Raw genomic sequence first — 22,428 nt, forward strand, 5'->3', positions numbered from 1 at the left:
TCAGGAAGCTTCAGTTCTGCCTTAATACTTAGCAGGAGGTGCTGGAGGAAATAAGACTACTTGCTGCATGTGAGATCTTCTCTTTTTAAAAGGATGTCTTCTCTTCTTGAAGGAATGGGCCAGCCTAGCTGAGAAGGACAAACATACAGGAGTACTATAGATTCCTTGATACTTAAGAAAGCTTTTTGGAGCTCCACAGTAATGGTTCACCAGCAAAGTGCTCCCAAGAAAGTGGGAGTTTAATATGGTCTTGAACAATAAGGTATACAATAGAACTCAGCACACTTTTAAATGGAAGTCAGTTACCTCTTGCTAGCATTTTCTAATGTTTATTCTGCAAATATTAATATTCTGCAAAATTTATTTTCTAAGTTCTGCAAACTGCTGTTATTCGAGGGAGAGGTACTGGCATCTAGGCAGATGTTTTACTTATTATTTTTATTTATTTATCCTGTTTTGACCAGGTTATTCCTCTTTTCAGGGAAGCCATGCTTATTCAGTTAGTGGAAGTAAAGTTCCTTTGGTAATTCCTCACCATGATTGTAAAGGGAAGTCTCTGTGTTCACCAGTGGGAGTGGTTAACACTGAACAGCCTGCCTGTCCCTGGAGGAGTGGTTACTACCTAGAAGCTGTAGTTTTATTGGCCATTTTGGGTCAATTCTAAACTCCTTGATCTCTCTCTCTTAAAACCCTACAACTCTCTTTTTATGCGGTTTTATGACTGAGCAGCGTCGGGCAGCACCACCTAAACAGGTTTAAACTATTCCAGGCTCCACAAAGTCTGCTCTTCACTTTTTCCCTTAGAACTGTTCAAACTCTCAAAGTAATCACTCTATTCTCTTTCAAAAGCCCTGCACTTCCTCAGCTCTTATAAGGAAACACTAACTAACTAAAACACTACACCCTCCTTGACTTCTCATAAGTATTAGGCTCCCGATTGGTCCTTCCTGATCAAATGAAAAATCAGTTCCCTTCCCTAATCTGATCAGTAAAAAAACAGTTCCCTATACTAATCTGGTATGTCCAAGGGTCAGTTTCAAGGTTACTCTCCAGTCCAGCTGGTGAATCTGGAAATTTTGAGGCAATGTTACAATTGCCTTATGTACACAGACAACCCTCTCCTCCTTCCAACAAACTCTAATACATGTGAGAGATGCAGTTACACAGCCAAACTGGTGGCAGAGCTCTCTCAACCCAAGACTGGCACAGTCAGTCTGGAGGAAAAGGTAACCACCCACACCACAAATCCAGTCTCACACAGACCTATTGCATCTGCATACCCAACACATAAACACACAAAAACATACTCGGAGGCTCTAAATAAAAATCTGCCTAAACAGTAAAGACCTCCTAAGCAGATATCCAAGCAACAGCCACCCCTCAACAATACCCATGAATCACATATCTCACAAAATCAGTGTGCCTCACAGTCACAGCCCTTAAGGCCAAACAACACATCAAATACACTTGTTATAGGGGACTCTATTGTCCGGCACACTGATGTCCCGCTCACCAGACTGAACAAGGAGAAGGTCACTGTAAGCTGCCTGTCGGGTGCCAGGATCTGCCACATAACGCAAGCACTCAGGTCACTCCAAAGCAAGTACAAGTATGACTCCGTCATTGTCCATGCTGGTGTGAATGACCTGAGACGTACCTCCCTGGACTACATGAAAAGAGACATAGAGGAGCTCTCTGACCATGTAGCCCAGGCTGGTATGACCCTGACCGTGAGTAGCATCTTGCCCTCACCAAGAATGATGCCACAGTATAAAGACAAAATGATCAGTTTCAACAGTTGGCTAAAGTATTGGTGTCATTCAAAGGGGATCCAGTGTCTGTCAGCCTGGGATGACATGCTTGACAAGCCACGTTGCTTCGCTAGGGACGGCTTGCACCTGTCACCCATAGGCTTTCGTATACTGGCCAAGGCTCTTGCCACCCCCATAGTGCCTTTTTTAGGCAAGGCTCAATGGACAAACCCACCTCCATAAACAACCCAAGGATGAAAAAACTAAAGGTAATGCTACTCAATGCCAGAAGTCTAAACCTCAAGATGCACGCACTCGAGGCTCTCCTCAGTATGGAGAAAATCGATGTCTGTGCAGTAACAGAAACTTGGTTCCAGGCTCCTGAGAGCACCCCAGCACTACCAGGTTATAACTCATACCATGCATTTCAGCCCCAAAACTTGGACTGAAGCACAAAAGGAGGGGGAGTATCTATATTCATCAAAGATACCTACACCTCCAGGTTAGTGACACTGCACAAAGCATCGGAAACCATCCATGTGCAACTAACAGCGGGCAAAACTGCCTTTCAGTTTGTAGCCTGCTACAGAACACCCTCCCTATTACAGGAACCCCATTTGGCATTCCTGAGAACACTGAAGAATATGAAGGTCTCTCCAAACACTATGTTATTGGGTGACTTCAACTACCCAAACATTGACTGGGAAAACTACTCAAGCCCAAACACCCTCGCCCAATGGTTCCTTGAATTTATAAACTCTAATGCAATGGAACAACTGGTCACCACTCCCACAAGAGGGAACAACATATTGGACCTGGTCATCACCAACATGGGGACTCTATGTTCCACACCAGAGGTAAACCCCTCATTGGTAAGATTAGACCATAAACAAATTTCCCTGGACATCCTTATCCCGTCCCCACCCCCAGCCAAGGAAATCACTGTAAAGAATTTCTCAAAAGCCAACTTTGCACTTCTCAAGACTGAGGTGGAATCCTTCAAAGCCCCTGGGCCAGAGGATAATACAGCCCAATCTGCAGATTCCTTTACAAATGCATTCTATGAGCACCTGCAGGAATGCATGGATCGTGCTATCCCAAATAAAACCAAGACTCACTCCTCCAAAAACAGGAGACCGGTCTGGTGGACCCCGGCCATAAATAAGCTATACAACAGAAGGAGGAAGCTACTACATGACAGAGCAAAATCCCAAAAAGGGAAGGCATCTCTGATCAGTATTAACAAGAAACTTCGATCCCTCATAAAATCATCAAAGGCCAGTTTCGAAAGAAAACTTGCCCTAAACACTAAAGATAATCACAAGGCCTTCTTGAGTTATGTCAGGAACATGGGCAGAAACTCCCAGATATGCTCTGAATTGTTGCATAATGGTACAAAATATACCGAACCTACAGACATAGCCAACATCCTGGCAGACAGATTCAGCGCAAACTTCTCCCCCCAAAGGAGCAAATGCCTATCCCAACTGAATGTAACCTCCCTGACATCACAGATGCACAGGTGAAAGCTGCCCTCTCCAAAGCAAAAAACACAGCATCTATGGAACCGGACGGTGTCCCAGGCTGTGCCTTACACGAGCTCCAAGAAGAACTGAACCTTCACATTAAGTTCAGACTTAGCCTTACTACATGATATGTACCCAAAGAATGGCATACAGCTACAGCGGTCCCACTCCACAAAGGTGATGCCACAACGGACCACGGAAACTATCGATCCATAAGCCTGACTAGTCTGGTCTGTAAAGCTATGGAGCGTATTATCATGAAACTCATAAACAAAGTCATTGGGAGCCTCCAGACACTGGACCCCACCCAATTCGGCTTTGTTAAGGGCAGATCTTGCCTCTTAAACCTAGTTGATTTCTTTGAAACAGTTACCAAAGCCATAGATGAGGGCAAGGTAGTCCACACAGCCTACCTGGACCTCGCAAAAGCCTTCGACACAATACCCCACTCGGGCATCATAAATAAGCTTACCAGCTTAAATATCAACCCCTATATCACAAGATGGGTTGCAAACTGGCTCAGAGATAGAACCCACATGGTCAGAATCGCAGGTGCCATGTCCGAATCCAAACCAGTTACAAGTGGTGTCCCACAGGGCTCAGTTCTGGGACCTCTCTTGTTCGGTATATACTTCTCTGAGGTTCAGGCTAACACGGGGATTATGGCTGACAAAGTTCGCAGATGACTGCAAACTGGGGGCCATAATCGAATCTCCAGCTGACACAAGCATCCTCCAAAAGGGTCTCACATAGACGGATGCTTGGTGCCAGAGCCACGGCCTCAAGCTAAATGCTAAAAAGTGCATAGTCATCACCTTTGGGAAAAGCAAGGTGCCCACAAATTACCACATAGATGGTAATCCATTAAGTACGGAAGAAGTAATTAGAGATTTGGGGACCAATGTAGATAGTAATCTCTCCTTTGATAATCACGTTGCCAAAGTGGTTAGAAAGACCTTCTATATAGCCCACCTTATCACGAAAGGGTTCGCATCTAGATCAAGAGAGGTCATTCTGCCCCTCTACTGCCACTCATCAGGCCCATAATTGAATACAATGCCCCTTTTGGGATGTACCTTACCCAACACCTGCAGCAACTGGAGAGACCCCAAAAGTACCTCACCAAGAGGATCATGGGCTACAAACAGATGTCCTATGCAGCTCGACTAAAGAAACTCCAGCTCTACTCAGTTGCTTACCGCCTACTCAGAGGCGATCTATGCCTGACGTACAAAGCCATGTCAAACCCAGAATTAATGGACATGCTCCACCTCAAAAAATTCAAGTCCCTTAGAGCTACACGCTCCAGGGACCTAGACCTCAGCACAAAAATAAATAGGACATGCTGGAGGGACAGATTCATTTCCCAGAGGATCCCCTCACTCTGGAATAGAATCCCAATTCATGTTAGACATAGCCCCTCGCTGCCCCTCTCCAAGCGAAATCTGGACGAGTGGATGGGAAATCGCAAATTCACCCCTGGGATCTCTTCTGTGTCCCTGCTAGACAGAGGCACAGTAAACTAATCTTAAAAGGGTACCTTCTGTGACCTACTTTACAGAGGCACAGTAGGCTAATCTAATAGGGAGGCGGAAGCCAAATACACTCTGGCTAGGCTTATAAATGCCCTAGGGCAGATAGCCTAGTATCTACCTATGAACCTATGAACCTATGATAAACATGGAAGTGCTTTCTCCTTCATAAATGTAGTCACATGCTGTCTCTCCTTTTGACAGAGTCTACACATAATGTACACTCATTCATCTACCTACGTAACTGAATAAACTTCTTGAAACTTCAACAAGCTGTCTTTATTCCTCCGTAAGGGAGGGCATGAGAGAGAGCTGGTCTCCTAGATCTGATAGCTAAAGGCATTTTATCTGGACCAGTCCTTGTTTCTCATTACACCTGTCACCCTGTGGGTCATTAGTGGGATACCAGACCTGACTCTATTTTTCTAGATTACCTTTGTTTTGTATAATCTGAAAAGGTGAGTTCATTATACGTCCTGAAATACTAACACAATTACTGTACTGAAACATGGGAAAATTAACAAAAGATTAATGTATTAGTGTACATTTGATCTGGCAAATGAGCCTAATTGTGCTAACTTTCAATATTTTCATACAGAGTAAACACAGTATGTATTTTTCTTCAGAACACACCACAAATGAGAAGTTTAAATTTTCTGAGCACCAAGCAAAAATGTTTTTTCCCTTTTATATTAGACCTGGTAAATGGCAGTGGAGATGGGAACTTAACAGTTTCAAATATTAGTCTCAGTGTATTATAGATAGGTATCTTTAGTGAATTTTATATTGTTAATTACGATATCATCTTATGAAAACCTACTGAAGATGAGCTGGAGAACTGGTTAAAGAATGCATATTTGGAGATTAAAGTTTGGAATTTAAAGAAAAAAGAAAAAGGATGCAAGGAAGGGAAGTAAACATGTAGGAAGAACAAAAAGAGAAACTATGTTTAAAAGAATAGTACACAGCTTGAAAGCACTGGAGGTTTATGAAATGATTAGACCCTGGACCAGGGCTAGAAATCCTCAAAAAAATATATATATATATATAGAGAGAGAGAGCGAGAGAAAGGGGAATGCGTAGCCTGTTAAAAACTATATCACTCAACCTCATGCAATGTGGAATTCAAATATGGCTGACTTGCGTGAACTACACGGCTTCAAAATTTGGAGAATAGGTATATACAAATGGCTGTGCATTTTGACTAAAAAGGCTCAAGTGACCTGTTCACCTGACTAGCCATCGGACAGTAATAAATAACACATGAAGACATCAGTGGCTGTTTGCTGTTTTTTGAGATGCAGTCTGTTCAGTAGTCGCACTCCTTGTATCCGTGGTGCAGTGTTTTCACACCGATGCTCATACAACAGTGATGATAAACTGAGATTCTAACCTTGAACCAGAAGTCATATCTGTTTGAAATACCAATAGCCTTTAGTCTGGGAGGAAATGTGAATATCTGTTAGCTGAACTGTGGCTAAGTTGATCAACCAACTAAATTAAAAAAGTGGCCCTGATCTTCCAATCTGCTCTTATCCCATGTTTTCTTTTACTGACTAATGGCAGTTTTATTGAAAACAAATCACAGAGATGACATGCACAATACGTCCATGTTTACTTACTCTAAATAAGCATCCTGTGCATAGCCTTACACAGAATATGGCCCTAGTTTTCAGCAGCCCAGTAGGGGATGGTATGCAGCAGTTAGTTTTTCCATCTCTTTCTACTTTCTAGTTAAAAACCCGTTTTGCGTTTGGTCCCCGCCTTTCCTATAACCAGTGTAATCCAGGTACAGATTTGCTGTATCCAGGACTGTTGGTAAGCTTCTGAGCCCCCCCAAGCCCTTCTGTGTTGGAGAGAAGCCTTCTAGCTTATCAGTGGGAATGGTAAGCACTAGGTAACCTATCTACCACAGGAGGAGTGGTTTCTGGCCCAGAAATTATAGTTTATTGGCTATTTGGGAAGCTTTTCCATCTCTTTCAACCTTCTGATTTAAAAGCCTGTGTTTGTGCTTGTTTCCTGCCTTTCCTGTTACTAATCTAGTCCAGGTACAGATTTGTTGTATCCAGGACTCTTTGTAAGCTTCTGAGCCCCCCAAGCCTTTCCATGTTGGAGGGAAGCCTTCTAGCTTATCAGTGGGAGTGGTAAGCATCAGGTAGCCTATCTACCACAAGAGGAGTGGTCCCTGGCCCAGAAATTGTAGCTATTGGCTGTTTGAGCAGTTTTTTCCATCTCTTTCAACTTTCTGGTTTGAAAGCTGAACTTGTGCCTGTTTTCCACCTTTCCTATAACTAGCCTAGTTAAAGAGTTGCTGTATCCAGGATTGTTAGTAAGCTTCTGAGCCCCCAAGCCTTTCTGTGTTGGAAGAAAGCCTTCTAGCTTATCAGTGGCAGTGGTAAGCACTAGGTAGCCTATCCTCCACGGGAAGAGTGAGTTTTGGCCCAGAAATTGCAGTTTATTTGGACGTTTGGGCAGTTTTCCATCTCTTTCAACTTGCTGGCTTAAAAGTCTATGTTTGTACTTGTTCCTTGCCTTTCCTGTAACTAGTCTAGTCCAGGTACAGATTTGCTGTATTCCAGGACTCTTTGTAAGCTTTTGAGCCCTCCAAGCTTTTCTGTGTTGGAGGGAATCCTTCTAGTTTATCAGTGGGAGTGGTAAGCATTAGGTAGCCTATCTACCACAAGAGGAGCGGTTCCTGGCCCAGAAACTGTAGCTATTGGCCGTTTGGACAGTTTTTTTCCATCTCTTTCAATGTTCTGGTTTAAAAGCCACACTTGCGCTTGTTTCCCACCTTTCCTGTAACTAGTCTAGTCCAGATACAGAGTTGCTGTATCCAGGACTGTTGGAAAGCTTCTGAGCCCCGCAAGCCTTTCTGTGTTGGAGAAAAGCCTTCTAGCTTATCAGTGGGAGCGGTAAGCACTAGGTAGCCTGTCTACCATGAGAGGTTTTTGGCCCAGAAATTGTAGTGTATTGACCATTTGGACAGTTTGTCCGTCTCTTTTAACTTCCTGGTTTAAAAGACCACATCTGCACTTATTTCCCATCTTTCCTGTAACTAACCTACTAGGTAGCACTAGAAAGCCTTAAACTGATACAAGCCTTCTAGCTTAGGAGAGAGACTTTGAAGGGATTAAGTATCAGTTTTCTGTACTTTCTTGCTGTACTTAACTGTTTTCTGCCTAAGCGCAGATTTTCCAGCGTTTACTGTGATTTAAAAGCTTGTTTGTTCACATATTGTACTTATTTGACTACCTGCACTTTTAAAAAGTTTTTTTTTTGCTTAAATAATTTGTTTAACTGTTGTAGGCTACACACTAACGTGTAATAGCCTTTTCTTATCGTTTGTAGTCGTTTAAAGCTGTTTTAAGTGTATTTTGTACTGTTTTTGCCTTATCTTTTCAAAAAAAACAAAAAAACATTCCTTGTTTCCCGCCTTTCTAAGCTAGTATAGTCCAGTTTTCAGGCTAGTGCTGAATTCAGGGCTGTGATACTAGTTTCTGAGTTGCCAATACCTTACTTGGATAGAAGGAAGCTTCTCTGTTCACCTGTGAGAGAGGGGAGCTTTGAGCAACCTGTCTGCGTTTGCACGGTTTTGTGCACTGGACAGTGCCGGTTAGCTACGGTTAAATTATTCCCGGCTCCACTAAGTCTCCTCTTCAGTTTTTCCCTTAAAACTAGTCTAACTCTCAACTTAAGCACTCAAAAAGCATCTTACAGCCCAGCACTTGCTCAGACCTAATAGCAAGCACTAATATACCCTGACACTAATTGCCCAGCAGGGCAAGGTTCTTTATTCACCCCTCACCAACCAAGTGACTAAGAAGCTAACCCTACTATTCAGACACGACCAAAGGGCAACTTCAAGTGCACTCTCCAGTCCAGCTGGTGAATCTGGGTATCCTGAGGCAATGTTGCAATAGCCTCATGTACACAGACAACCCTCTCCTCCTACCACAAAACACTAACATATGCGAGAGATGCAATTATACAGTCAAACTGGAAGCTAAGCTGTCTCCACCCAAGATTGGAACAGACAGTCAAGAGGAGAAGGTTAACACTTGCACCACAACTCCAGCCACACATAGACCTACTAAAACAGCACTGGCAAAAAATACACATAAATACACAAAATCATACTTGGAGGCTCTAAATAAAAACCTGCAAAAGCATCAGAGACCTCCAAAGCAGACACCCAAACAACCTGCACTTCCCGTCACAAACCAGACAACACATAAAACACAAAATCAGTGTGCCACACAATCACAGCTCTTAAGGCAAAATAACATACCTAATACACTAGTAATAGGTGACTCTATAGACAGGCACACTGATGTCCCACTCACTAGGCTGGACAAGCAGAAGGTTACTGTTAGCTGCCTGTCGGGAGCCAGAATTCGCCACATAACACAAGCACTCAGGTCACTCCAGAACAAGTACAAATATGGCTCTGTCATTGTTCATGTTGGTGTGAATGGCCTGAGACATACCACCCTGGACTACATGAAAAGAGATATGGAAGAGCTCTCTGATCATGTAGCCCAGGCTGATATGACCCTGACCCTGAGTAGCATCCTGCCCTCACCAAGAATGATACCTCAGTATAAAGAAAAAATTATCAATTTCAACAATTTGCTAAGCTTCTGGTGTCATTCAAAGGCGATCCAGTGTCTGTCAGCCTGGGACGACATGCTCGACAAGCCGCATTGCTTCACAAGAGACGGCTTGCACCTGTCACCCCTAGGCTTTCGAATACTGGTGAAGGCTCTTGCTGCCCCGTAGTGCCTTTTTCTAGGCAAGGCTCAAAAGTCAAACCCACCTCCGTAAACAGCACAATTAACAAAAAACTGAGGGTTATGCTGCTCAACGCCAGGAGTTTAAATCTCAAAATGCACGCGCTCAAAACACTCCTCAGTATGGAGAAAGTCGACATCTGTGCAGTAACTGAAACCTGGTTCAAGGCTCCAGACAGTACCCCAGCACTACCGGGGTACAACTCATACCACACGTTTCGGCCAGAGAACACAGACCGAAACACAAAAGGGGGGGGTGTATCCATATTCATCAAGGATACCTACACCTCCAGGTTAGTGGCGCAGCATGATACCTCTGAGATCATCCATGTACAACTAACATCGGGCAAATCTGCAATGCAAATTGTGGCCTGCTACAGTTCACCATCCATGACCCAGGACCACCACTCCACCTTTCTGGAGACACTGGAAAACATGAAGGTCCTACCAAACACTCTGATATTGGGCAATTTCAATTACCCTACCATTCACTGGGAAAACTACTCGAGTACAAATTCCCAGGCCCAGCGCTTCCTGGAATTCATCAACTCAAACGCCCTGGATCAGCTGGTAAACTCCCCTACCAGAGGAAAAAACATATTGGACCTGGTCATCACCAACATGGGCGACAGGTGTTCTACACCAGAGGTCAACCCGTCACTGGTTAGATCAGACCATAAACTAATCACTCTGGATGTCCACACCCCACCACCACCCCCAATTAAGGAAACCACAGTAAAAAACTTTTCCAAAGCAAACTTCACTTTACTTAAGACAGAGATGGTAAGTTTCACAGCCCCCACGCTAAAGGATAACGCTGCCCAAGATGCAGAAACCTTTACAAATACACTCTATGAGCACCTACAAGGATGCATGCATCATGCCATCCCTAGCAAAACCAAGACTCACTCCTCTAAGAGAAGGAAACCAGCTTGGTGGACCCCTGCAATAAACAGGCTATACAATAGAAGGAGGAAACTAGTTCAGAAAAAAAGCAAATCCCAAGAAGGAAAGACATCCCTGATCAGTATCAGTAAGAAACTGAGGTCCCTCATGAAATCATCCAAGGCTAACTTCAAAAGAAAAATAGCCAAGGATTCAAAAGATAACCACAAAGCCTTCTTTAGCTATGTTACGAATCTAAGTGGCAACTCACAGATATGCACTGAACTAGTGCAAAATAGCACAAAATATACTAAACCTACTGATACTGCCAACATCCTGGCAGATAGATTCAGTGCAAACTTCACCCCCCTCTCACCACCAAAAGGGCCCACAACAATACCAGAAAAGTGTAGTGTCCCAAAAATCACAGATGCACAGGTGAAAACAGCCCTTTCAAAAGCCAAAAGCACAGCGTCAATGGGACCAGATGGTGTCCCAGGCTGCATCTTGCACGAACTACAGAACTAATTAACCCCCCACCTAAACACGCTGTTCAACCTCAGCCTCTCCACAGACTACGTGCCCATAGAATGGAGCACAGCAACGGTTATTCCTTTCCACAAAGGAGGGGCCACAACTGACCCTGGTAACTATTGCCCCATAAGCCTGACTAGCCTGGTCTGCAAGGTTATGGAGTGCATCATCATGGAACTCATTAACAAAGACATTGGGAACCTCCAAACACTTTACCCGACCCAGTTCGGCTTTGTTAAGGGCAGATGATGCCTACTAAACCTGGTTGACTTTTTCGAGACAGTCACCAAGGCCATAGACGAGGTTAAGGTGGTTCACACAGCCTACCTTGACCTTGCCAAGGATTTTGACACCATTCCCAACTCAGGTATTACAGAAAAGCTCATCAGCCTGAACATAAACTCCTACATCATGAGATGGGTTGCCAACTGGCTTATAGACAGAACTCACACAGTAAGAATAGCGGGCTCCAGGTCCAACTCTAAACCGGTCACAAGGGGTGTCCTGCAAGGCTCGGTTCTGGGACCCCTACTGTTCGGCATATACTTCTCAGATGTACAGGCAAACACAGGAGGACTATGGCTAATCAAGTTCGCCAATGACTGCAAACTGGGAGCCATAATTGACTCTCCAGCTGACACGGACATCCTCCAAAAGGGCCTTACTGGGACAGACACCTGGTGTCAAAGTCACAGCCTCAAGCTAAATGCCAAAAAATGCATAGTCATCCCGTTTGGGAAAAACAAAACACCCACAAATTACCACATAGGTGGCAGCCCCCTTAATACAGAAGAGGTAATAAGAGATCTGGGGACCCAGGTAGATAGTAATCTCTCCTTTGACAATCATATTCATAAATCTGGAGAAGGGATTAACCAGGCATATTGCCAAAGTAGTTAGGAAATCCTTCTATGTGGCCCATCTAATTTCTAAAGGGTTTGCATCTAGAAATAAAGAGGTTATAGTGCCCCTCTCCTTGTCACTCATTAGACCCATCATAGAGTACAATGCCCCATTTGGGATGTACCTCACAAGATACTTCCAACAGCTGGAAAGACCACAAAAGTACCAAGAGGATTACGGGTCTCAAACATATGTCCTATGCAGCCCGACTGAAAAAACTCCAGCTATACTCAGTGGCATATCGCTTACTCAGAGGTGATCTCTGCCTGACTTACAAAGCCATGTCCAACTCAGAATTGATGGACATGCTCCACCTAAAGAAATCCAAGTCACTGTGAGCCATGCACTCTAGTCAGCTAAACCTCGCCACAGCAATAAATAGAACATGCTGGAAGGATAGATTCTTATCACAGAGACTCCCCATGCTTTGGAACAAAATTCCAAATTACATCAGGTAGAGACCCTCACTAGCACTCTTCAAGAGAAACCTTGACGAGTGGATGGGTAACAGAAAATACACCCCTGGGATCACTTCATTGGCTCTGCTTGACAGAGGATCAGTTAATTAATCAATGGGGCGGCAAAAGCCGACACACTCTGGCTAGGTTTATAAATGCCCTCGAGCAGATAGCCTAGTACCTACCTATGAACCTATGAACCTAAACATAACCAATACATATTAAGTACCACAAGCACAACGACAGGGAAAAAAACAGCGCTTGTGGATGTTCATCGTGTTTCACGGTTGTAGTCATTACACTTGGGTTGGTTGTTGGTTGCTGGCAGGTGACCTGCAGTCGGCCCGAGTTCTAAAGTCTTGGTCCGGCGTCGGTTGCTGTCACTTCTTCCCTGACGTCAGTGCGCCAGGGGTATAAAAGTTGCAACCAACGCCATTTTCTTCAGTCTTTCTTGCCGCGCGGTGCCCGAAGCAAAAGCAGTTCGCAAGTGCCAGTCGGCCGACTCCTGAGATTTTCAAAATTGAATTTCAGAACCGAAGTCTTCAATAAAGTTAAGTACCCCGTTGGAGAAACCTTTTCTTGCCCCAGACCGATGTCAGTAAAAGTTAATAATTGTATTTCTTGTGGGAAGCAAATACCTCATAAGGACTTTCACTCTTACTGCACTCCTTGCCTAGGCCCTGACCATGACGTTACTAGTTGTCGGTTTTGTGCTAGATTCAATAAACGCACTATTAAACATCGGTTTGATTTTGCTTTACATTATTTTGGTTGAAGATTTAACTACATAATGCCTTCGGAACAACCGACGACTGGAATGTATAAAAAACACAAAGACAAAGAAAAAGACAGGCATCCGAGGTCCAAAACCGACGACGAAGCCTCTTCTAGGCCAGTCGCCGGTTCGCCGGTTCTCAGTGAGGCGCTTTCGCAGCCCCTGATACCCGCTACCTCAGAGCCACAGGCCGTAACCAACAGCCACATGGAGACATCGAGGCCTGTGGAAACTCAAGGTATTGGGCCTATGGAAACTATACCCTCAGATGGGTCTGGAGCCACTGAGCAGGCACCGGCTTCTGAGGGTGTTTTCAGACCTTCACAGCTTACAATTAAAGCTACTACAGCAGCAAAGGCAAAGTCAAAAACACCATTAAAGACAAGGAAACTAGTACAGCATTCTCCAGAACAGTTCATCCATGCCAAAGAAACAGATGCTTAAAATGGCCAAAGACCTTATTACTTTAATCAGGGGCTCCCATCCCCCTCCTGACAAAAGGCCTAGGCAAGACACAGATTATGATTCCTTTGATCAGGTTTCCATTTCTTCTGATTCTTCTTCTGACCAGGGCTATTCTCTCCCTCCCTATGAGGACTCTGATGCTGAAGAATCCATTCCTTCAGCCTCACCACCTGAGGATTACTCTTTTGGGGAAGCCCTGCACACCATGAGGGAGTATTTCCATTGGGAGAGCCAGGATTACTCAGAATCCAAAAAAAGACTCAGAGATTTCCTTTTATTGCCTCAGCACAGACCCCTGGCTATCCCCACTGTGCTTGATATTGTAGATGATGTTTTTTCTGAATCCAGTCTGTCTCCAGATTCTTTACCCCCTGCACCAGTAAAGCCAGACAGGTACTACAGAGTCCCTGACTCTCATAAATTTCTTTACAAAAACCCTGCTGCAGACCCAGAAACAATTTCCCAGGGTCCTAAAGGGGTTAAAGCTTCCACTGCCAAAAATCCTGTCCCCTCAGATAGGGATTCCAGAGCTCTGGACAGATGGGGGAAAAAGTTTACACTTCTGTTACTTTAGCTGTAAGAGCTTTAAACTGTCAGTTTCACATGCTTAAATATCAACAGTATCTCATGTCATTGTTAAAGCAGAAAATGATTACAAATATAGAAAGTCCTGACAGTAAAGAAATGCAGGATTTATTGCATGCAGTTGAACAAGTAGTAAAGCATACTCTGCAATGTGGTTTTGATTCATTAGAGGCTTCTTGTAGAGCCGCAGTTACAGGCTCAGTTATTCAAAGACATGCTTGGTTGAAAGAACAAAGTTTACCTGACCATGTTAAAGTAAAATTATTGGATGCTCCACTACAGCATGATACTTTGTTTGGTGTTAAGGCAGAAGAGGTGTTAAAGAAAATGGAGGATAAAGCAAAGTCAATGCAAACTGTGAAAGATTTCTTACAGGTTCAACCACCTAGATTTAGCAGAAACTGGCCTTCAAAAAATTGGTCCTTTCCAGTGTCAGACAGGCCACAAAGAGGCAGATACAGACGCCCAAGAGGCAGATCTCAGCCCCAAGGCTCCTACAGACCTAAACAATGGGGTACTTCAGCCCCCAAAGGAGGAGAAGACAAATCACAACCTTATAGGAAACAATCACAATGACTTGCCTCTGCAAATGCCAAGCTCTTACCAGTTGACAGCACCCCTAGGGGGAAAGATAGCACTTTTCTCAAAAAATTGGCACATGATCACCCAAGACCAACGGGTGCTGAATATAGTTTCTCAAGGGTACAGATTCCACTTCCACATGCTTCCAAGGTCAAAATGTATGCCAAACCTGCCACAAAACCAATGGGCAGAGGCACAAAAACAGATTGCTGCTCTTATGGATATGGGAGCTATTCAAAAAGTCCCACAAGAAGAACAGGGCCAAGGATTTTACTCACGGCTTTTCCTAGTACCCAGAAAAGACAAAGCCTGGAGACCAATACTGGACCTGTCAATCCTAAATGCTTTCCTGGATGTTCCAGAATTCAAAATGTTAACATTACAACAACTTCTGCCCATGCTGGGCAAGGAGGCTTGGCTAGTTACTTTGGATCTCAAGGAGGCATACCTGCACGTCCCAATCAGACAATCGTGCAGAAGATACCTCAGATTTATAGCAGACTCAATGCATTACCAATTCTCTGCACTGCCCTTTGGCTTATCTACTGTGCCCAGGGTCTTCACAAAATGCCTGGCACCAGTAATTGCATTTTGCAGACAGAAAGGAATTCAAATATATCCCTACTTGGACGACTGCCTTATTCAAGCAGAGAGCAAGCACATTCTTCTAAAGCACTTGGCGTTTATAAAAATATTGCTAATTTGCCTAGGGTACACAGTAAACGAAAATAAATCAAAACTAGTGCCCTCTCAAGAGATAATATTCCTGGGTGCAAGCTTAAATACAACTGCCCAGATGGCTTATCTCACACCAGACAAAGGCAATGGACTCATTACTTTCAAATGATGGCAACAAAGACCCAGCTCCCTGCAAGAAAAATTCTGCAGGCCCTGGGTTTCATGGCATCTTGCATTCTACTAATTCCATATGCCAAACTGCATATGAGGAAACTACAATGGTATCTAAAAACTGTTTGGACTCAACATTGTCACAGCCTAGAGACAATAATAACCTTGATTCCCTGCCTACAACAGGAGTTTTGATGGTGGTCCCAGGCCTGTCACCACAACAAGGGACAGCCTTTCACCTTACCTACAGCAAGGCAGACAATAACAACAGATTCATTGGATTATGCCTGGGGAGCACATATGGCAGGAAAATGTATTCAGGGCATGTGGCCCAAGGAACAAATGCATCTTCACATCAATCAAAAAGAGATGCTAGCTGTACAGAATGCCCTGACAGCCTACAAGGACCTAATACATCCTGGACAATTATTAATAAAGATGGACAATACCACAGTTATGTGGTACATAAACAAGCAAGGGGGCACACATTCCTACCCCCTATGCAGACAAGCCATGACTTTGTGGAACACAGCACTGACCTACCAGGTACATCTGCAAGCACAATTCCTGCCAGGAACAAAAAATACACTGGCAGACTAACTAAGCAGAAATCTCATGGATCCCCATGAATGGAAGCTAAATCCACAAGTGTTCAACATGATAACAAGGGAATGGGGACGCCCAGACAGAGATCTTTTTGCCTCCCCTCACAATTGCCAAATACAGAAATTTTGCACAAGGACTTATCACTCTCAAGCATGGAAAGTGGATGCTCTATCTTTCAGCTGGAAACACCTGACAGTCTATGCCTTCCCTCTGATGCCTCTTCTCACCAAGGTGCTTCTAAAAGTCAGACAAGAGAGGCCAAAATGATCTTGATTGCACCAGACTGGCCACGCCAGCACTGGTACCCAATCCTAAAGATTTTGTCCCAAGGCCCACCTTGGCCTCTACCTCAAATCCCTCATCTTCTGACACAGCAAAACAATCAGATTCTGCACAGTCAACTCAGAACCTTAAACCTGGCAGCATGGCAGATAATGTAGCCACTCAGACTGCACCTCTCTCTAAAGCTGTCATGGATGTAATTTTGGAAGCCAGGAGACCCAGCACTAGGAAATCTTATGCAGAAAAATGGAAGAGATTCTGTGCTTGGAACCAGGCACAAGGGCTTGACCCACTGGTCCCTAATATGCCTCAGATTTTGCAATACCTGACTGAGATGTTGGACAAAGGCCTATCTTTTTCATCTATTAAAATCCATGCCTCTGCCATTTCAGCTCATTACAATACAGATCCTCCTATTTTTTCACATCCTCTACTACGACAGTACCTCAGAGGGGCAAAGAATATAAGACCCCCTAGGAGAGCACCAGTACCTACTTGGGACCTCAATTTTGTTTTAGAAAAACTAACACTGCCTCCATTTGAACCAGCCAGCACAGCTGATCTAAAATTCTTGCCATGGAAAACTGCTCTGCTCCTAGCAATAACTTCAGCAAGAAGAGTCTCAGAGTTACAGGCATTGATGGCTGTGGAACCTTTCCTCATTTTTCACCAGGACAGGGTTTCTCTAAGGATGAACCCAACATTCATGACAAAAGTGGTCTCTAATGTGGCCTTAAACCAAACCATTCATTTGCCTACTTTCTACCCAAATCCCCAGAATAAAGGGGAAAGACTTCTGCACGCTTTGGATATACACAGGCAGCTATGATTTTACTTGGACAAAACAAAAGCTTTCAGAAAAACTGAGCAACTGTTTGTAGCATATGCTGCAGGATCACAAGGAAAACCTATTACAAAGCAGACAATTTCCAAATGGATAGGACACTGCATCCACTTCTGTTATGCACAACATGGCAAATCTGTGCCTAAGGGCATTAGGCCTCATTCTACCAGAGCAGCAGCCACTTCAGCAGCTTTCCTCAGAGGGGTACCAACCAAGGACATATTAGAAGCTGCAACCTGGAGCTTAGTGCACACTTTTACCAAGCACTACCACCTACCTCTCTACTCCAAATCCAGAGCAGGCTTTGCCACTGCAGTTCTGCAGGGCTTGTTAGCCTCGCCAAATCCAATCTAGACCCAGCCACCCAACCTCAGCTTTGGGATTCTACCCAAATGTAATGACTGCAACAGTGAAACATGATGAACATAGTACAGTTGTGTACCTACCATAAATGTAGATGTTCGAGTGTATTCACTGTTGCAGTCCTGGTTACCCACCCACCACCCCCCTGTTTGCTGGGACTATTCTGTACTTCTCAACTCTATACAACCTATGTGGTGTATTTGCTTTTAGAAGAAGGAAATGTTTATAGTAATATATGCATGGTTGTTTGGCATATTTTTATCTTTTCAGCCTTCATATCTGGGGGCACCTGACATCTGGGGCAAGAAAAACTGAAGAAAATGGCGTTGGTTGCAACTTTTATACCTCTGGCACACTGACATCAGGGAAGAAGTGACAGCAACGATGCTGGACCAAGACTTTGGAACTCGGGTCACCTGCCAGCAGGATAACCCAAGTGTAATGACTGCAAAAGTGAATACACTCGAACATCTACATTTATGGTAGGTACACAACTGTACTTTTTGTATACTGGTAAAAAGTAATCAAAATAAATCCTATATATGTTCAGCTGCAGTGGAATGGAGTTATGAAGTATATAGTTATAGTTATACCAAGAGATGTAAAGAGTGGTTATATATATGTTAACTAGTAAAGGAGGATGTAAGTACTGTTTTTTTCCATGTGTGGCAAACAACTGGTCCTTGCTTAAATTAATGTGCTTCATAAAGTGTATTACAGGAATACAGCATTTACAGATTCATCCATGGCGATGTCGCAATAAGAAAGTTACTTGGCAAGAAGCCACATAGTCTGAAACCAGGCAATGACACCACAACCCCTTTCTTTTCATTTCCTTTGCCCCATTGTGCATTGTGACTCTCTGAATGAATTGGCACAATCTCCTGACACTTGTGTTTTTTCTGCCTTACATTTACAAATTTTTTAAGTTACCTAGGAAACAGAGTCTTTTGTGTTTAGTGTTTACAAGTGCTGTTCACGTCCACTGAGACTTCACACAAAAGCAGGCAAGGACAGAAAGTTTCAGGCAAGCATTTATGGAGGGGAATTCTTCAGGCGGGGAAAAATCATGGGGTTGTTTGGTAGACACAGAGAAATGGGTAAGTTTGCTTTTACAAAATGTAAAGTTATTCTCTATGACTTTTCAAAACAGAGTCTACTTTTTACATTATGACAGATTTATTATCCTAAATGTAAGCAGTTTGTTTAATAGTTGTTTGAAAAAAATGCCCTGTGCCTAACTTCCAAAGAAAAGCTGTATTTAGTCAATGAATGTGTTCCTGGCAAGTCAGTTTTTGATTGTTTTGCCTTGGCTCTCTTCTATGCTGTTGTACACGTTCACATTGAGAAGTAACATGAGATATAGTACTGTTTGATATTAAGTAAGTGTATATCAGATAATGTGTCACTGGTAGTATTTAAGCAGTCATGCATGCAAGTTTATAGATAAGGAATGCATTTTATTTATTTATTTAGTTTTATTTTACATTTGTTTACCAGGGTAGTACACTGATCACTCTTGACCATTTGCAGGTACAGCCCAGGTTGTTATGTTATGTTATGTTACTTTCCACTATTTATATAATTAGTCATAATTAGCTATACTTTAAAAAGGAAATATCATATCAAAAATGAATGAAGTAAAATATGTGACATTTTAGACCAGGATGTAATAACCAAAGAAATAATATTCCATTTTCTTGTTACCTGCTCAGAATGTTCTGTCACTTCTTTCCTTACACTTTACTACAGTTGTGCCCGACACTGTTCATTTGCAGTGTCTATAACAGTCTCTGACATTCTAAGTATTGTCTGTTGCATATATGTACTGGATTATAAACTATATAAAATGCTTGATTAATCTATTATTTAATAACATCCATAACAGACATGGCTTATGTAAATTCTCATCAACAAATAAGTTGAAACCAACTGAACTTTTTACAGAATAAGAATGTTACAATTGTAGAATAAAATTCTAAATAAATGTAAAAGGAGGCAATGACAGGGAATATCTGTCTACTACATGGTTTTGTTCTCAGATTGTGTTTTTTCCCAGATACGCTTGAGTGATTCAGAACTTCTAAGACATACTGTCAGACTTTTTCTGAGCTGTTTTTCAGTAACAGCTCAGAAAATCCAGACAGAACACTACTCAAGAAGACAAGTGTTATGTAAATAGCTCCTTCTTGAGGGAGGCTGTCACATGTATATATTTTTTCATTTCTTCCAAATGAGGTAAATGCACATAACTTTTATCAGTGTGAGTGGAAAGCTATCAATGACATTTGTGAATTATAAATCTGCTATTTTTTCTGCCTTGTCATGATCGGGACAGTAGATCACAGTCTGTTTTAAATATGCATCCTATTCTAAAGCACCCTCCTAGTTGTGTTTAGAATCTGAGGAGCCAGTAAGTAGTACGGTTGAAGCTCAGTAGCTGTATAACAAATGAAAGAATTCCCCTCAGGAAGGAAAATCAACCTCCTAAGCAATTTATTTTTAACTGGATAAGTGAACTACTAGTCCTTCTCAGACCCTTTTCAGCTACAACCTAACCCCCCCCCCCAAAAAAAAAAACAGAAAAGCAACAGTAAGTGTAATATATATGAACAGTTTTGGATTAAGTATACCTTGGGTCCTATGCTTTTTTAAAATCCATAGTCCCCCCCTGCCCTGCACTCCCATCCATTGTCATCACTCTTTCTGCACCTGACCCCTAATCTCAACTTATTTTGGGAGATCACACACATAAATAAACATATCTATCATTATTTAGTGACTGTAATTTTCAATGATTTGTCAGAAAACTACAAATGGTGTGTCAAACAGAACAAACATATGAGGCAAAATGAGGAACATTCTGTAAAATCAGGGACAATTAAACAGCATAGCACTATTATTGTCAAAATTACCTCCTTGCCTTCATCTACTCTAGGGTTTGATTCCCTCATCCTCTGTTTGCCTATTGTGTTTTCTGAGCAGTTAACAAAAAAAAAAATCAGTGTACAAATTTCTTTATTGTAATTCCAGCTTCCAAATTTTGAACCTTAAACACATAAAAATGCCACAGTGGTGGTGCTGCGGTAGCGTTGTCGCCTCACAGTAAGACGTCCTGTTCGATTCTCAGCTAAAGCGTCTTCTGTGCGCAGACATGCGTGAATGGGCGTTCCTTCTTTGAAGGTTGTGCATCAGGGCTGGCAACTTGGCACATAAAAATCTACTGCCAATCATTAGCGGACCGGCATTCCGCTGTGGCAACCCCTAACCGGGAAAAGCCGAAAGACACAACAAACAAATAAAAATGCCACTGAAGATAAAATAATGTTAACTTTCTAAAGTGAATCAACAGCTAGTGTGAAAGAGAGCACTAAGTTATATAGCAAGTAATTTTCTCAGAAGGTGAAGGAGCCCAGACTAGTACTGTACTGCGACTGCACCCACTGCTAGCCAGCCCGTTACTGTGCAAAAAAACAAAACAAAAAAAAAAGTGACAGCATTCATGGCAATGATGATTTAAAATGATGTGCTCTTATTTTAAGAACTACTTTCTTGCTTTTATATACTCCATTTTCTCCTTTAGTCTCCATTTGCCTACTCTGTTGGTTAAGTAGTTAACGCACACACAATAAAAAACAAAACCAAAATCAATGTATAGAATTCTTTACATGCTTCCAGCTTCCCAATTTTCAACCGTAAACAAACAGAAATTGCACTGTAAACAATACAGTGTATTACCACTGGGCCACTGACAGCTACTGTGCAAACAAAAATAAAAATTGCTAAAAATAGTCACAGCAAAGAAGACTAATTTAATGCAATGACCATTTTTATAAACTACCCTCATACTACACACTTTGGCAAGGAAACTGAAAACAAACTTTATTTTATTACAAAGAACCACTACTTTCGAAACTCACCAATGGTTCCAAATATCCCTTTTTCAAAACATGTTTATAAAGGAAGAACAAAACATTTTACTGCAATGGAAGAACACCATTACTAAATTGATTACTACATCCAATTAATAAAACAATTAAAGCTGTTGAAAGCAATAAGGTTTACTAAAACTTTTTCAAGTCACAACTCTAAAGAGGAAAAAAAATAAATACACATATATGAATTAAACAGACATACCTATCTATAATAAATAATCAATTATCAGTTAATTATTTAGTCCAAAAGGATGAAGTATATTATGTGAAAAAATAAGCAATGCTTCCTTTCTTAAGATAATTTCAGCAATATCAAAAACAGTCCAGGTGAATCAATTTGGCTCAGTTAAGGGTAGACTATGCTTATTAAACCTAGTAGACTTCTTCAAGAAAGTCATAAAAGCCCTGGATGAAGGTAAGACAGTATATACTGACTATCCTAACCTGGCCAAAGCTTTTGACATAATCCCCCATGCAGATATCATTGAGAAACTTTTCCAGCTGGGGATTAACACTTACATCATTAGATAGGTAGTCATCTGGCTCACAGACAGAACACATATTGCCAAAGTTGGAGACTGAACCTCTGCCAGTAGATCCATCACCAGTGGCATACCACAAGGATCTGTGCTGGGCCCTTTACTGTTCAGAATTTATTTCTCAGATGTCCAGGCTAAAGTAGCCAGCCTTTGGCTTAGCATGTTCACTAATGATTGCAAATTTTGTGCAATCATTGAGTACCCCAATGATGTTAACACATTAC

At 42.5% G+C, this 22,428-nt stretch overlaps 1 protein-coding gene across 2 annotated transcripts in view; it reads left to right on the forward strand.

Moving 5' to 3' along the window:
• The window catches only part of NHS (NHS actin remodeling regulator), a 1,450,195-nt gene that overhangs the window by 1,246,590 nt on the left and 181,177 nt on the right, over positions 1 to 22,428 (forward strand). The window contains exon 1 of one of the 2 annotated variants that reach the window (XM_044073056.1): positions 18,767 to 18,830. The exons of the other annotated variant lie outside the window; for it this stretch is intronic. Coding sequence (XP_043928991.1) covers positions 18,768 to 18,830 — 63 coding nt within the window. The 5' untranslated portion in view covers position 18,767. Of the gene's footprint in view, positions 1 to 18,766; positions 18,831 to 22,428 lie in introns of those variants that run through there. 2 annotated transcript variants of the gene reach the window in all.

Source organism: Protopterus annectens, chromosome 5.part1, assembly GCF_019279795.1.
Source record: "Protopterus annectens isolate FY-2018-M chromosome 5.part1, PAN1.0, whole genome shotgun sequence".
Classification (NCBI taxonomy): Eukaryota; Metazoa; Chordata; order Ceratodontiformes; family Protopteridae; genus Protopterus; species Protopterus annectens.